General features: G+C 43.0%; 1 protein-coding gene across 1 annotated transcript in view; it reads left to right on the forward strand.

Moving 5' to 3' along the window:
* Positions 1 to 15,959, forward strand: part of ZFHX4 (zinc finger homeobox 4) — a 157,906-nt gene that overhangs the window by 140,029 nt on the left and 1,918 nt on the right. The window contains exons 6-9 of the mRNA XM_042924140.1: positions 1,357 to 1,490; positions 1,773 to 1,973; positions 2,742 to 2,859; positions 3,404 to 8,845. Coding sequence (XP_042780074.1) covers positions 1,357 to 1,490; positions 1,773 to 1,973; positions 2,742 to 2,859; positions 3,404 to 8,845 — 5,895 coding nt within the window. The remainder of the gene's footprint in view (positions 1 to 1,356; positions 1,491 to 1,772; positions 1,974 to 2,741; positions 2,860 to 3,403; positions 8,846 to 15,959) is intronic.

Here is a 15,959-nt window from a genome sequence, read left to right on the forward strand (position 1 = left end):
AAATTTTGGTCTCTTCAGAGTCACCTTACTTTTAAATTTCTTTCTGAATGTGAAATTCCTAAAATTTATATGGTAAAAAACACGCATCTCTATTCAGGTTATAAAAAGAACATATTTTTTGGTTCGTTTTTACTTTGTTTCCATAACATCCTTGACCTTATTTTTAAATTAAAACTGGGTTATTTTGCAATAAGGTGCAATTTGTTCATTTATATGAACCGTATGTGGATTGAAAAAAAATCAAGATAAATCTTCATGCACAGCATACAATCAGATTACGCCTAGACTCTATATTTACGCGGGGTCTGATAGCAATCAATGGTTTAGCTTCATTGCATTTCAAGATGTATTTGCACCCAGTTGTCCAGTGATAGTGTCCTCACCCTGGAAATAATTTAGTTGCAAATTGACTGGAAGATGGTGAAAATTGAAAGTTAAAATTAGAAATACTCATAATAAACAGCAGAAAAAAGGTCAGATGATGCCGCGCTATGATGAGATTGGAATGGATGGTAAATGAGGTTTTGTGTTTGTCGTGAGATGTATGTGACATGCCTACCCAATGTCGCTGTAATATCCAGCCTCACAGAGGAGATTATCGGGAAAATTGATGCTGGAAAGAATTTTCTGTTAGATTGGGAAATTAGAATTGCACTCTTTTCTTTGATGTGTGTGAAGCCCCTGCACATTACATTGTTCATCTAGGCAAAATTCTAAACCATCTTTAACACCGAATATTCGGATTAACCTCATAAAACAATTGTCTTCTTGAGATCCGGGCCATAATGTTATGTTTACGGCCAACTGCTGAAACATCTGAAGTAAAACGTAAATCGCAAAAAGCAGCGACAGATATGTAATTTTTAAATCCTGTACACACCACGTAATAATATTAGCTTAGTTTCTGAATTATAACTAGTCAGTTCTTCTCAGTATTTTGCAATGTTTTCAGTGTCCAAGGATTTTAGAAGAAAGATAAGTAATTAAATGTTAGTCAAAGGAACTATTTTCCAAGTTAGTATTTGTGAATGGGAGTAGATTAGCTTTAATGTGATAAAGGCATCCTGAGACACCAGAGAGCATGTGTTCTGGATGAATCTTTCAAGGTCACCTAGGGTTATCTAAACATGAGACAGAAGTACATTTTAAAATATATTTATAAAGTCCACTTAGTAGATAAAAAGAAGTGTGCTTTTTGCCTTTTGAGATTACCATCATTTAAAAGTGTTTGTTCAGTCATTTTAAGGATTCAGTGGATTTAGAGTCAGAGCTATTTGAAAAACATGTCATTTTTCAGAATTTGATATTGTTAGTCTTTTAAAATTGAGGTGTTCTATTCTTTTTTTTGGGAATCAGGAATAATCACACCAGAAAAGGAGCTAAAAGTCAGTGTGGGAGGGGGGACCCAGCCACTCCTGCTGGCGAAAGAAGAGGATGTTGCGACAAAAAGATCAAAACCTGCAGAGGACAACAAATTCTGTCACGAGCAGGTAGATACGTTTCTTCCCTTTGCTGTGTAAACCTGTTTATTATTATTATTATCGTGGTTACTGTTGTTGTTGACTGTTATTATTATTATCATTGTTACTGTTGTTGTTGTTGTTGTTGTTGTTGCTCCTGAGGGTTATAGAGCCCCACACGATTTCATGCTGTTGAAGTGTATGTAGATACTGTGATCAGCAGCATAACGAACTCTTGGTGTTACTTCTAATGTTCTGAAGTCATCCGAGGGCGTCAACTAACAGCGGCCATGTTTATTCCATATTCTCCAGTTCTTTCAGTGTCCTTATTGCAACTACAATAGTAGGGACCAAAGTCGTATCCAGATGCATGTCCTGTCACAGCACTCGGTGCAGCCGGTCATCTGCTGTCCGCTCTGTCAGGACGTCCTCAGCAACAAAATGCACCTCCAGCTGCATCTGACGCATTTGCACAGTGTGTCTCCGGATTGTGTGGAGAAGCTGCTTATGACAGTAAGGATACCGCATGTTGATGCACGTGTGACATGTTCTCTGCAAGGGTCTCAGTGCAAAATCTGTAATTGTTGGTTGAGGAATTTATTTTTTCTGCCCACTTAAAGCTCTCTTACAGACTGTGTTATGGAAATCACAACCAAGCCCCATTTGTTCTCTCTTTTGCTTCTGGAGGGGAAAAAAAAAAAATGATATAAGGCATAGCTTATTCAGGAGCAAATTTTTAAAATTTTCTAAAAGTGTTTATTTTTGAGAGAGAAAGACCGAGAGCGAGCAAGGGAAGGGGAGAAAGAGAGGGAGACACAGAATCCGAAACAGGCTCCAGGCTCTGAGCTGTCAGCACAGAGCCCGATGCGGGGCTCGAACTCACAGACCGTGAGATCATGACCTGAGCCGAAGCTGGACGCTTAACCGACTGAGCCACCCTGGTGCCCCTTCAGTAGTGTATTTTACCGTCTTACTTTTTATCGGTTATGTTAACTAAATGACTCATGTGGGCGTGCGGAGTTTCAAAATCTCTTGGTTATCATTTTAAAACAACAGACCTACAAAAACCTTCAAATCGTAGTTTAAAAAATAAAAGAAGAATACAGCATTGCAACACCATTGATCTAAAATTCAAAGGGATAGCCTTGGCCTGTAAGATCCACAAAATGTCCCCGCTTTCGTTTGGAAAAATGTTAAGTGGGTTATGCTCCTGCCAAATGCAGATGTGATGGAATCTGATTTCTGGGCTACATTTGACATGAACACCTGTGGTTCTCACAGGTGCCTGTGCCTGATGTGATGATGCCGAACAGTTTGCTACTGCCAGCAGCTGCCTCTGAGAAATCGGAGCGGGACACATCTGCAGCCATCACAGCTGAGGCATCTGGGAAATATTCAGGTACGCCAGACTGGGAGCAAGATCTAGGGGAAAACACGCTCAGGGGCACGCATTTGTGGGGACGATCCAGGATTGTAACTATCAAAGGTTTTTGTTTGTTTGTTTGTTTGTTTGTTTTTAAGCATAGAGGGAAAAAACTGTGGTGTTTCCAAGAGTAACATTTTCCAAGGCATATTTTGGATCTATCTGTTCATCTGTTACTGCCCTCGGGGGACTTAAGTGTCGATGACCAAGAATAGTCTGTGTGTCCTAATTCCTGAACACTGAGGTTATGGCCCTTGATATCATGCTGATTGCAGCATACTGTAATTACCTTTGACTTGCCTTTTTTCCTCTCCTGAAATTCCCTGAGGTCGGGGGTGATTTCTTGTTCATGCCCGGCACCAAGCACAGTGCTTGGCACATAGTAGTTGCTCAGTAAATATTTCTTCAAAGAATCAACTAAGCGGAAATCTTTAGAGGTTCCCACCTAACGATATTTACCGGCATTTAAGCAGTAGGCTTTCTTCCGGTAAGCGACCTATTTGTGCTTTCTTCTACACAGGCGAGAGTCCAGTGGATGACAAAAGTGCGGCAGGTCTTGACGATTCAAAGGCTAGCGTGGAAATAAAGAGTGAGGAGCAGAAACCAACTAAAGAACCCATGGAAGTGTCAGAATGGAATAAAAATAGCAGTAAGGATGTGAAAGTCCCTGACGCTCTCCAAGACCAGCTGAGTGAGCAGCAAAAAAGGCAACCACTCTCGGTGTCGGACCGCCACGTTTATAAGTATCGCTGTAACCACTGCAGTCTGGCTTTCAAGACTATGCAGAAGCTTCAGATACATTCCCAGTATCACGCGATTCGGGCTGCGACGATGTGTAATCTCTGCCAGCGTAGTTTCCGTACATTCCAGGCTTTAAAAAAACACTTGGAAGCAGGCCACCCGGAGCTGAGTGAAGCTGAACTTCAGCAGCTGTATGCCTCCTTGCCCGTGAATGGTGAACTTTGGGCGGAGAGCGAACCTATGGCACAGGACGACCATGCCCTGGAGCAGGAAATGGAGAGAGAGTATGAGGTGGACCACGAAGGGAAGGCAAGTCCTGTAGGAAGCGACAGTAGCTCTATTCCTGATGACATGGGCTCCGAACCAAAGCGGACCTTACCTTTTAGAAAAGGGCCAAATTTTACGATGGAAAAATTCCTGGATCCATCCCGCCCGTATAAATGTACAGTGTGTAAAGAGTCGTTCACCCAAAAGAACATTCTCTTGGTCCATTATAATTCAGTTTCTCATCTGCATAAGTTGAAGAAGGTTTTGCAGGAAGCCTCCAGTCCTGTTCCGCAAGAAACCAACAGCAGCACAGATAACAAACCCTATAAGTGCAGCATCTGCAACGTTGCGTACAGCCAAAGCTCGACACTGGAAATCCATATGAGGTCCGTGCTCCACCAGACGAAGGCGAGGGCTGCCAAGCTGGAGCCGAGCGGCCACGTGGCTGGTGGGCACGGCATGGCGGCCAACAGTAGTCCCGGCCAAGGGATGCTAGATTCCATGAGCTTAGCGACAGTAAGCAGCAAAGATGCCCACTTAGATGCCAAAGAATTAAATAAAAAGCAAACCCCGGAATTAATCTCTGCCCAGCCTACCCATCACCCACTGCAGTCACCAGCACAAATCCAGATGCAGTTACAGCACGAGTTACAACAGCAGGCCGCGTTCTTTCAGCCTCAGTTTCTCAACCCCGCCTTTTTGCCTCATTTCCCTATGACCCCAGAAGCTCTGTTGCAGTTTCAGCAGCCTCAGTTTCTCTTCCCATTCTACATCCCTGGGACGGAGTTCAGCTTGGGGCCAGATCTGGGCTTGCCCGGCTCGGCCACGTTTGGCATGCCCGGCATGACAGGAATGGCTGGATCCTTGCTGGAAGACTTGAAGCAGCAGATTCAAACCCAGCACCACGTTGGCCAAACTCAACTGCAAATACTACAGCAACAAGCACAACAGTACCAGGCCAGCCAGCCCCAGCTGCAGCCCCAGAAGCAGCAGCAGCAGCAGCAGCAGCAGCAGCAGCAGCAGCAACAGCAGCAGCAACAGCAGCAACAGCAACAGCAGCAACAGCAGGCAGCAAGCAAATTATTGAAACAAGAGCAGACGAGCGGAGCCAGTTCAGACTGCCCTGTCCTGAAGGACGGGCCGTCTTACAAGGAGGCAGAAGAGATTGCTGAAAAGCAAGAAAAGCCAAAGCAAGAATATTCCAGCGAAGGCGAAGGACTCAAAGAAGGCAAAGACCTCAAGAAGCAAAAATCCTCGGAACCCTGCATCCCACCTCCCCGAATAGCTTCGGGGGCCAGAGGAAATGCAGCCAAGGCTTTATTGGAAAACTTTGGTTTTGAACTGGTCATCCAGTACAACGAAAACAGGCAGAAGGTACAGAAGAAGGGCAAAAGTGGTGAAGGGGAAAACACTGACAAACTGGAATGCGGGACGTGTGGCAAGTTGTTTTCCAATGTTCTTATTTTGAAGAGTCACCAAGAACATGTCCACGGGCAATTTTTTCCATACGGAGCACTAGAAAAATTTGCTCGTCAGTACAGGGAGGCCTATGACAAGCTGTATCCAATTTCGCCATCTTCACCAGAAACGCCACCTCCTCCCCCTCCCCCGCCTCCTCTGCCTCCAGCTCCTCCGCAGCCTTCTTCCCTGGGTCCCGTGAAACTCCCAAGCACGGTTTCCACTCCTCTGCAAGCACCACCACCCACTCCCCCTCCGCCACCACCCCCGCCCCCTCCCCCGCCCCCTCCCCCGCCCCCTCCCCCGTCGGCTCCCCCCCAGGTCCAGCTGCCTGTTTCTCTGGACCTTCCACTCTTTCCTTCCATTATGATGCAGCCCGTGCAGCACCCGGCACTCCCTCCCCAGCTCGCCCTGCAGCTGCCCCAGATGGACACTCTGTCTGCCGATCTCACTCAGCTTTGCCAACAGCAGCTCGGAATAGATCCCAACTTCTTAAGGCATTCTCAGTTCAAACGCCCGCGGACAAGAATTACCGACGACCAGCTAAAAATCCTGAGGGCTTACTTTGACATCAACAATTCCCCGAGTGAAGAGCAGATCCAAGAAATGGCGGAGAAATCGGGCCTCTCTCAAAAAGTTATCAAGCACTGGTTTCGAAATACGCTTTTTAAGGAACGGCAGCGAAACAAGGATTCACCCTACAACTTCAGTAACCCTCCCATAACTGTTTTGGAAGATATCCGAATTGATCCACAGCCCTCCTCTTTAGAACATTACAAATCGGATGCGTCGTTCAGCAAAAGGTCTTCTAGAACGAGATTTACCGACTACCAGCTTAGGGTTCTCCAAGACTTCTTCGACACAAACGCTTACCCAAAGGATGATGAAATAGAACAACTCTCCACTGTTCTCAATCTCCCCACCCGGGTGATTGTCGTGTGGTTCCAGAATGCTCGTCAGAAAGCACGCAAGAGTTACGAGAACCAAGCAGAAACGAAAGACAACGAGAAGAGGGAACTCACTAACGAACGGTATATTCGAACAAGCAACATGCAGTACCAGTGTAAAAAGTGCAATGTGGTTTTCCCCCGGATCTTTGACTTGATTACGCATCAGAAGAAGCAGTGTTACAAGGATGAAGATGATGATGCCCAAGATGAGAGCCAAACCGAAGACTCCATGGATGCCACCGACCAAGTGGTGTATAAGCACTGCACAGCGTCTGGTCAGACGGACGCGGCCAAAAACCCTGCTGCCCCTGCAGCGAGCTCTGGCTCCGGGACGAGCACCCCCTTGATCCCGTCACCCAAACCGGACCTTGAGAAGACCTCTCCGAAACCCGAATATCCCACAGAAAAGCCAAAGCAGAGTGACCCCTCTCCCCCTTCTCAAGGCAGCAAGCCAGCCCTGCCATCAGCGTCAACCTCCTCAGACCCACCCCAGGCCTCGGCAGCTCCGCCACAGCCCCAGCCACCGAAACAACCCCCACTCGTCGGAAGACCTCCGTCGGCCTCGCAAACCCCGGTCCCTTCCAGCCCACTGCAGATTTCCATGACTTCTCTCCAGAACAGTCTACCTCCACAGTTACTACAATACCAATGTGATCAGTGTACGGTTGCCTTCCCCACTCTGGAACTCTGGCAGGAGCACCAGCACATGCACTTCCTTGCTGCTCAAAACCAATTCCTCCACTCGCCCTTCTTGGAAAGGCCCATGGATATGCCCTACATGATATTCGACCCCAACAACCCGCTGATGACCGGACAGCTGCTGAGTGGTTCTCTGGCACAGATGCCACCTCAGACCGGCTCCTCCCACGCCACAGCGCCCGCGACGGTCGCTGCTTCCCTGAAAAGGAAACTGGATGACAAAGAGGACAATGCTTGCAGTGAAAAGGAGGGAGGGAACAGCGGTGAGGACCAACACCGCGATAAGCGCTTGAGAACCACAATCACCCCGGAACAACTGGAAATACTCTATGAGAAGTACTTGCTGGATTCCAACCCTACCAGGAAAATGCTTGATCATATTGCACGTGAAGTGGGGCTGAAGAAACGGGTCGTGCAAGTCTGGTTCCAGAACACCCGAGCTCGAGAAAGGAAAGGCCAGTTCCGGGCAGTGGGCCCAGCACAGTCCCACAAACGGTGTCCTTTCTGTCGAGCCCTGTTCAAGGCAAAGTCAGCCTTAGAAAGCCACATCCGCTCTCGGCACTGGAATGAAGGAAAGCAGGCGGGTTACAGCTTGCCACCAAGCCCTTTGATATCAGCAGAAGATGGGGGAGAGAGCCCTCAGAAATACATTTATTTTGATTATCCATCTCTGCCGCTAACTAAAATGGATCTATCAAGTGAGAACGAATTGGCTTCCACAGTGTCCACGCCTGTGAGCAAAACCGCAGAGCTGTCGCCGAAGAATCTTCTAAGCCCTTCCTCTTTTAAAGCAGAATGTTCTGAGGATGTAGAGAATTTAAATGCCCCTCCTGCTGAGGCAGGGTATGATCAAAATAAAACTGATTTTGATGAGACTTCATCGATTAATACAGCGATCAGTGACGCCACCACCGGCGACGAGGGCACCGCTGAGATGGAAAGCACCACGGGAAGTTCCGGAGATGTGAAGCCAGCTCTATCTCCTAAAGAGCCCAAAACTCTGGACACTTTGCCAAAACCCGCGACCACACCCACCACGGAGGTCTGCGATGAAAAATTTCTCTTCTCTCTCACGAGTCCCTCCATCCATTTCAACGATAAGGACGGCGACCACGACCAAAGCTTTTATATCACAGATGACCCCGATGACAATGCCGACCGCAGCGAAACATCCAGCATAGCAGACCCGAGTTCACCGAATCCCTTTGGATCCAGCAATCCTTTTAAATCCAAAAGCAACGATCGACCAGGTCACAAGCGTTTCAGAACCCAAATGAGCAATCTTCAACTCAAGGTTCTCAAGGCTTGCTTCAGTGACTACCGAACTCCCACCATGCAAGAATGTGAGATGTTAGGCAATGAGATTGGCCTGCCCAAACGCGTGGTCCAGGTGTGGTTCCAAAATGCAAGGGCAAAGGAAAAGAAGTTTAAAATTAACATAGGGAAGCCTTTCATGATTAATCAAAGTGGAACAGAAGGCACCAAACCGGAATGTACCCTCTGCGGGGTGAAGTACTCTGCCCGCTTGTCCATCAGAGATCATATTTTCTCCAAACAGCACATTTCAAAAGTGAGGGAGACCGTGGGGAGCCAGCTCGATCGGGAGAAAGATTACTTGGCTCCGACCACCGTTCGACAGCTGATGGCACAGCAAGAACTTGATCGTATCAAGAAAGCTTCAGATGTGCTGGGCTTAGCAGTGCAGCAGCCAGGCATGATGGACAGCAGCTCCCTCCATGGCATCAGTCTGCCGGCGGCCTACCCAGGACTCCCCGGCCTCCCTCCGGTTCTGCTCCCTGGAATGAATGGTCCATCCTCCTTGCCTGGATTTCCACAAAATTCAAACAGTAAGTCCTTTCCAGGAGAGTCAGACTAATTAATAAGTTAATATGAGGCAGCCGGTCACAGGTGACCAAGAACGGGGTACATATGGGTCTCTTTTCATTTCAGGAAGTGAAATCTTTACATTATTTGAAATATATATTTTACTGGCTATAATTAAGAACCAGAAAGTGAGTCAACCTGAACGTATACAGAAGAATAAAGACTAGGTGGGTCATAGCAGTGTCTCAGAAATACATTAATTATCTGTATCATTACACCCTTAGTTCTCAGAAGTATTCTTTTTCTATAATCATTTTAATACTGATTTCAAATGGCATTTTAGCACAAACGTGGCATAATATTCGATATACATATTAATAAAGCAAAGCATTAAATAATACATATTTTGGATCTTAATTTATGTTCTTTCCAAGGAAAAGTTTTGTTTGTTTTTTGGGTTTTTTTGTTTTGTTTTTTCTTCTTAAGTACCAGGAAGTTCAAAACTTCAAGGTCCTCTAGACACAGGAATTCACCTACGTTACACCTAACAGATAATAAACTTACCTTCAAAGTTTAATTCCTAAAAATATGACTTCTGTGATAATTTGCAATTTAGCATTGCTATAAGATTTTTATTTTTGTAGCATCAGTCGTTTCTTGTTATTTAAGTAAATTTAAAACCTTAGAAATATATTGATATTAACTCTATGACTTTCTATCCCCACCCCTACCCCAGGTCTATAATTAAGTTATAACTAAACTATAAAGTCGTTTGAGGCAACCCCAGATGATGAACCCAATTCTGTGTTCATCAAGAGAAATAGAACTTATGCAGTTTCGATTTTGCGAATAAGAATAGGTATCCAATTATATTGGGTTGAAAAAGCTTGACTGTAGTGCACTAGGCAATCACACAGCCAAACTCACTGTTTTATATGTTCTATAAACATTACATATTATGCAAAACAGAAACAAAAAGGTCCTCTTATAACTTCTTCCTTAAAGTACGTTTTATTTTTCAAATTCACAGTGATGTTTTTCATACAAAACAAAGAAAAAACAGCGATGTCTTCCTTTTTTACAAGGACATTTTGACATTATCTAGAATGAGCTCATTGCAAATCCAGAAAGTTTCTAAAACACACTGAACTGTTTTCATTTTCACAAATTGGACTTTTACATAAATTTCAAACTTTTCGATTTCATCTTTCTCTTATAAAATTGCCATGTGATTGTGGGAAGATACTCCTATTTTAACTTTCAGCTTGGGAGACATGAAAACAATGATATCGAATGGCCCCTTGCCCAACTGCTGTCTCCTCTGGGTCCCCCGTCCCGAATGACTAATTGGCATTGGAGAGAAGCAGAATCAATCTACACATATGGGAATGTGCTCAAGAACGATTCTGCAGTGGCCCTCCCTGTAACTCTCCATAACTATCATACCAACTACTTTGCCTCTAAGTAGTATTTTGGGCTTAATTATCTGGTGGTTATTCTTGGGGCCTTAAAATGTGAGAGCTATAATTGCATGTTTTGTTTGTACATTTATATTAAGTCAGATATAATTGTTTTTTTTTTTTTTAATGTTTTATTTATTTTTGAGAGAGTGAGAGAGGGCAAGCAGGGGAGGGGCAGAGAGGCAAGGGGACAGAGGATCCAAAGCAGGCTCCTTGCTGACGGCAGTGAGCCCGATGTGGGGCTCAATCTCACGAACTGGGAGATAATGACCTGAGCTCAAGTCAGACACTCAACTGACTGAGCCACCGGGGCGCCCGCAGAAGTAATTGTTTTAAGAATAATGCAGTGCTTGATTTTTTTTTTTGCATATGAATGTGTTAGTCTTCCAGTCCTGTGTCACATATCACTGTGATTATTGACACATAGAAAAAGGTCTTATGTGGAAAAACGCCTAGGATCAGTTATGTAAAATAGAGATTTTTCCACATAATGTCTGATGTGGAAAAGCTCCTATGGGCAGTTATGTAAAATTTACAGTTATGTAAAATATTAAATGAAGTATTATGAAAAATAGAGTATAATTTGATATTTTCCACGCACTAGGAACAGTTTAAGTGTCCGCGTTCATCTACAAGTCTGTTTGGATGGCTGCTGAGTGTGTAGCTACCCCCTATACGGCAGCCAAAGCATCTTGTTTTCTCTCCGCTGGATCACAGGCCTTGCTTGTAGAGCGGGTGCTTCCCTGACCGCCCTTCTGATTTGTCACTCTGAAACCGGTACCCAGAGGGCCTATATGAGAGAAGGTGAGAAGGGAGGAGAGAAATGTTTATGAAATACTTAAATAGCCTACCCTTTCTCCTCATTCAACTCACCATAAATATAATTTGCATCCTCTCCCCTGGAAAGGTGGGCTCTGCGTGTAAGTATCAGAGGTGCAGAAGGATGTTGGAGGCATCTCTTCCGTGAGCAGTATAAACGCATGGGGAACTGAGGAATCCGGTGCTATGAACTTGTTGCCTTATTCAATCGTGGGCCAAAACAGACCAGAGAGTGTTACAAAGAGAAAAGGTCCGTGAACGTACTTGCTAGAATTTGCAACTTCTCTTGCATTTGTTCTTGTTTGCTATGGATTTTAAACATTAACACAGCAGAGGTACCAGCAGGACCCTGTCTGAGAACCTCAGTTTCCCCACTTACAGTTCACATCAGTTTTAGGCTAATTTACCTGCAGTGGGTAATGCTGAATCTTTTAATTATCTCATAGGGTGGAGCTGGGGTTCTCCATCTTTCTATCATCATCTTTCTACTGTGTTATTTGTCATCAAACAAAAATCTCCCTCGCTTTATGGGAGAAGTAGACATACCAGCTAAGTGGAATCAAAAGGAGAAAATGACTTCCTAAGTAGAATATAGCTGTGTTTCTCACATGCCCTGGGCTCTTGCAACCAGCTTGAAATACATATATGAGCAAACTTTGAGCTTATGACATGTTCATCTTGGGCCGACATTAATGGGATTTCACTATAGAAAAAGCTTCATTTTAAGATACCCCATCCCTTTGAAGGCAAACCTGAGGGTTTTCATCCTGAAGAAATCACTAAAAAGGAACTCCACGGAATATGAGATGTGCCATAAAGTAATGTCTGATTCCAAAGGCTACACCCCAAATTTGATTTAAGTTGCAATGCATACGTTCAGTTTTAGTGTTTATCAACCTCGTTTCATCACCCATTTTATTCTATTTTGGGTGGAATGGCTCTTCTGGCTTACCAGCTTTAATGCTTACCTTGCTTCCAACAAATCTTCAAATTATTTAGTCTTTCAAGATCGTAAGAAGGCTCTTTCAGGAATAATATACATCATGCGTGCCTGTTTCCTGAATGATTTCCTGAATGATATTCCGACCCTCTCTTCAGTATTACTAATCACTATTACTCATTTGCTAGTAAAATGAATTATTTTCTGCTTAAAAAAATTCCACATTTGTCTTTTTCTATCATGACCAGATGCAAAAAGAGCAAGTGGCAATAGAAAAGCACATGCCTGTATACCTGGAAAAAATTAGAAAAAATTAGAAAATTAGAAAAAATTAGAAAAATTTACATTTTGTCCTTTAGGATGTTGGCTTCCTTTGGCATTTTGCTCAAGATGATTAGAAAAATAACTTGATTTTCTATTTTTAACTTATTTACTTTGTCATTTTCAGCAGCGTCTAATTTTTATATCTTCCATTAGTGTTTGGAAATACTGTCTAACTCAATTTCCTTAAATGGAACTTTAGAACATGCCTTTTGCATTTTTCTCATACTTCAATATAATTTACCAGCACATTTGGGGTAAATCTAGATAAGAGTAATTTTAGCACAATTATCTTTGGCCCCATATACATAATAAGTTTTATTTTCACCTCAAAAAGAAATTTTCCCTCTGGGAAACCTAGATCAAGGAAACCTGGGAAAATAACTATATCTAAGTTCATTGTGAGGCAAGTATTTTCTTCTAAAAGCATAACTTTCAGGAAGAGGCAGCTGTTTCAGGAGAATCAAACCAAACAAACTAATGATAATAGGAGACTATCTGCAGAAAAATGTTTATCTCTCAGCGAAATTTCAAAGAACTGGAGTAGGAGTTAGGGAACAGGAACGAAACATCTTTAGCACTAGAACTTGGTAACAGACTTGAAAATTACACATGCATTTAGTTTATAGTTGCTACCACTTATTCTGTATCAGTTTTTCTCTTCTGTTTCCGATGTTCATACGTCAGTTGGCTACGGTCTGTTTTACGAGCTTATATTTTTACTGTAGGCCCAATGTTCATTGTTCATTACCCTTCATTTGCATCTCTTCTAAAATGTTTACTTAATAGCCGATTATTTAACTCAGATTACTCCTCAAGATGTTGAATTCCTGAAAACCCCTGCTGGTCTTTGACTATAGGAGTTAGGATTGCTATCACGGTCTTCTAAAAATTTTCATGGCATTTCATTATATGATCTCTCGATAGGAATGCGCAGACCCCATCTGATGGGAAAGGCTGGGTCCACAAGTATTGATCCATTTTGTTTTCTAACTACCACTGCTGTTTTAAGTCTTTTAGTTCCTTAAAATTTCTCATCTTAAATTTTATCATGTCGGACAGGCAAGCCAGCAATTTTCCTAGAGGTAGGGAGCAAAAGCAGTTAGGTGGAGAGAGGTGCAATTGAATATGAAGTCTAGTTGAACTAGACCTAAAACTAAGGCTGGCTTCATAAGTAGGCAAAAGAGGCTGAGTACCAACCAACACAGTATTACTCTAGCAATGCAAGGAAGGTTCTTCTGTCCTTAATAAAGCTCCTTCCACCTGAATCACTCAGGCCTGAAATTCTATAATTAGATATTAATTCCTTTGACTTAATGAATTATCCTCTGTTAAGTGGAAAATAGCATTGAATATCCTGAAATCAGAATACTATAGAAACCCCAAATTACTTAACCTAGTGTATAATAAGCCTTTTCAGAAATAGGTATATTCAAATCTTTGGTTCTTTTCTGGCAAATCAAATTTTATAGAGAGGCAAGTGGAAAGAAGCAAGGCCTAGTAGTGTAGGAATGAAGGCAAGGGACTTGAGGGTTTAGGTGCCCCCCAAACAACTCTATTGCTTCACAGTGTTCTTAGGGCTGGTCTATGTCCCATGAATCTAAGAAGCCTATCACACCAAACTGGATTAAAGATTCAAGAATTCATTCATTCATTCCTACCATTCCTCTACAAATCTTAAACCATTTTCATTTAAATGTGTTTCCAGGGGCGCCTGGGTGGCGCAGTCGGTTAAGCGTCCGACTTCAGCCAGGTCACGATCTCGCGGTCTGTGAGTTCGAGCCCAGCGTCAGGCTCTGGGCTGATGGCTCGGAGCCTGGAGCCTGTTTCCGATTCTGTGTCTCCCTCTCTCTCTCTGCCCCTCCCCCGTTCATGCTCTGTCTCTCTCTGTCCCAAAAATAAATAAAAAAAATAAAATAAAATAAAATAAAATAAATGTGTTTCCAGTGTGGCAACCATTCTTCTGTAAAATGTAAATACTTGCTATCAGTTTCTCCTGGAATACAATGTTATTTTCAAGTTCTTTCTTTCTTTTCTTTCTTTCTTTCTTTCTTTCTTTCTTTTTTTTTTTTTTTGCATTTAAATATTTGTATTTTTTAACTTTTGAAATTAATTCAATTAGACAGGAACTTTGAGTGGCAGCTATAAAATTTAGTTTCCCCAAACCACATCTCCCATTGAGTCATAGATTTCTCTCTGTCAAGTCACCTAACAGCTTTCAGATTCAATTTTCTTACTTAAAAAAAAAAAATGGAATTTTTAGCATCTGTCCCCACTTACCATTGAGGATATCGGGAAACTGTTCTCTGACATGATGGAAATTCCTTAGAGATTATCACTGATGCAACTACAGAAATTATTCCAAAGCAAGTCAGAGAAGAGTTGGGTGTGGTAAGGTTACAAAGAAGAGCAGCCAGTAAGAAGCTAGGCTAATTGACAGTAATATGATAATGATTAGGGTCAAGCTGAGAGTGATGTTGAGGGCTTCAGCATATCTTGAACGTTAAGCCTAAGAAAGCTTTCTCAGCTGGGCGAAGAAGTCTAATCAAAGTTTTTTTTCCTAGCTGAAGAAATAGAAGCATGCAGTTTTTTAATCACTTGTTTTCCTTTCTTTCTTCCTTCGTTTCCCCTTCCTTCCTCCTGTCCTCCCTTCCTCCCTCCCTTCCTTTCTTTCCTCTTTTCTTTTCCTTTTTCTTTTCTTCTCTTCTCTTCTCTTTTCTTTTTTTTCTTTTCTTTTCTCTTCTTTCTCCCAAATGTTGCATTTAGCATAGAGGCAAGACTGAACAATATTAAAAAGGTGATTGTCTTAAATCTATGATCATTTTCTCCACAGTTGTACACTAATAATTTAAACTTGACTCACCTTCTGGTTAGTTCTTGCATCAACCCGTTAGGTCTCCATCACAGCCCTTGTTCTGATTGTTTGGTAGTGAGCGTTACCTCCTTCGAGAACAAACCACCACCCATTAGGCTCCTAGTCTGTTGCTGTTGCAGTCAACTTTATTTGCCTCTAAAAAAATATATTCAGGAAAGGCACAGACTTTTACAATTCCCTTTTCTCTCCTGAGCTGTGGTTTAGTTTCTCACCCAACTATCCAGCTCATAAAAACGGCTCTGTAATAGGTTATTACTATCCACTACATTCGACGGAGTACTTGAAGCCCAGCAGAGGTCTTTTCCACTACCACGGGAGCCATAGTCTAACCCACACGTGTCTGCCTACTGAGCACTTAGTTCCCCTTCTCTGAAGGGGTTAGAGTCGTTTTGGCATACTGGAAGCAAACCTGGAAGAAGAAGGTCTTGGGGGGTGATAAAGTTGAGTGTTCATATATTCAATTCCCCTCAAGTACTCTGTTAGCCAAATCGTCAGAGTGGCAATAGATAACTTGATCTGAACCCTTAAAAATGAAATCGTGCCTACCCATGCTCAGGCCTAGTAATGAATAGCTGTGACTTCACTGCTATTTGTTTTTGGTGCCTTCGGCGGCGGTCATTTACTATTGCTATTTAATTAGCTTATCACCTTCTTTATTTAATGTAAATGTATTTTTCTACTGGAAGTTAAGCAGATGGATTTCCTTTTATTTGAGGGCCAAT

The sequence above is a fragment of the Panthera leo genome, chromosome F2 (genome assembly GCF_018350215.1).
Source record: "Panthera leo isolate Ple1 chromosome F2, P.leo_Ple1_pat1.1, whole genome shotgun sequence".
Lineage (NCBI taxonomy): Eukaryota > Metazoa > Chordata > Mammalia > Carnivora > Felidae > Panthera > Panthera leo.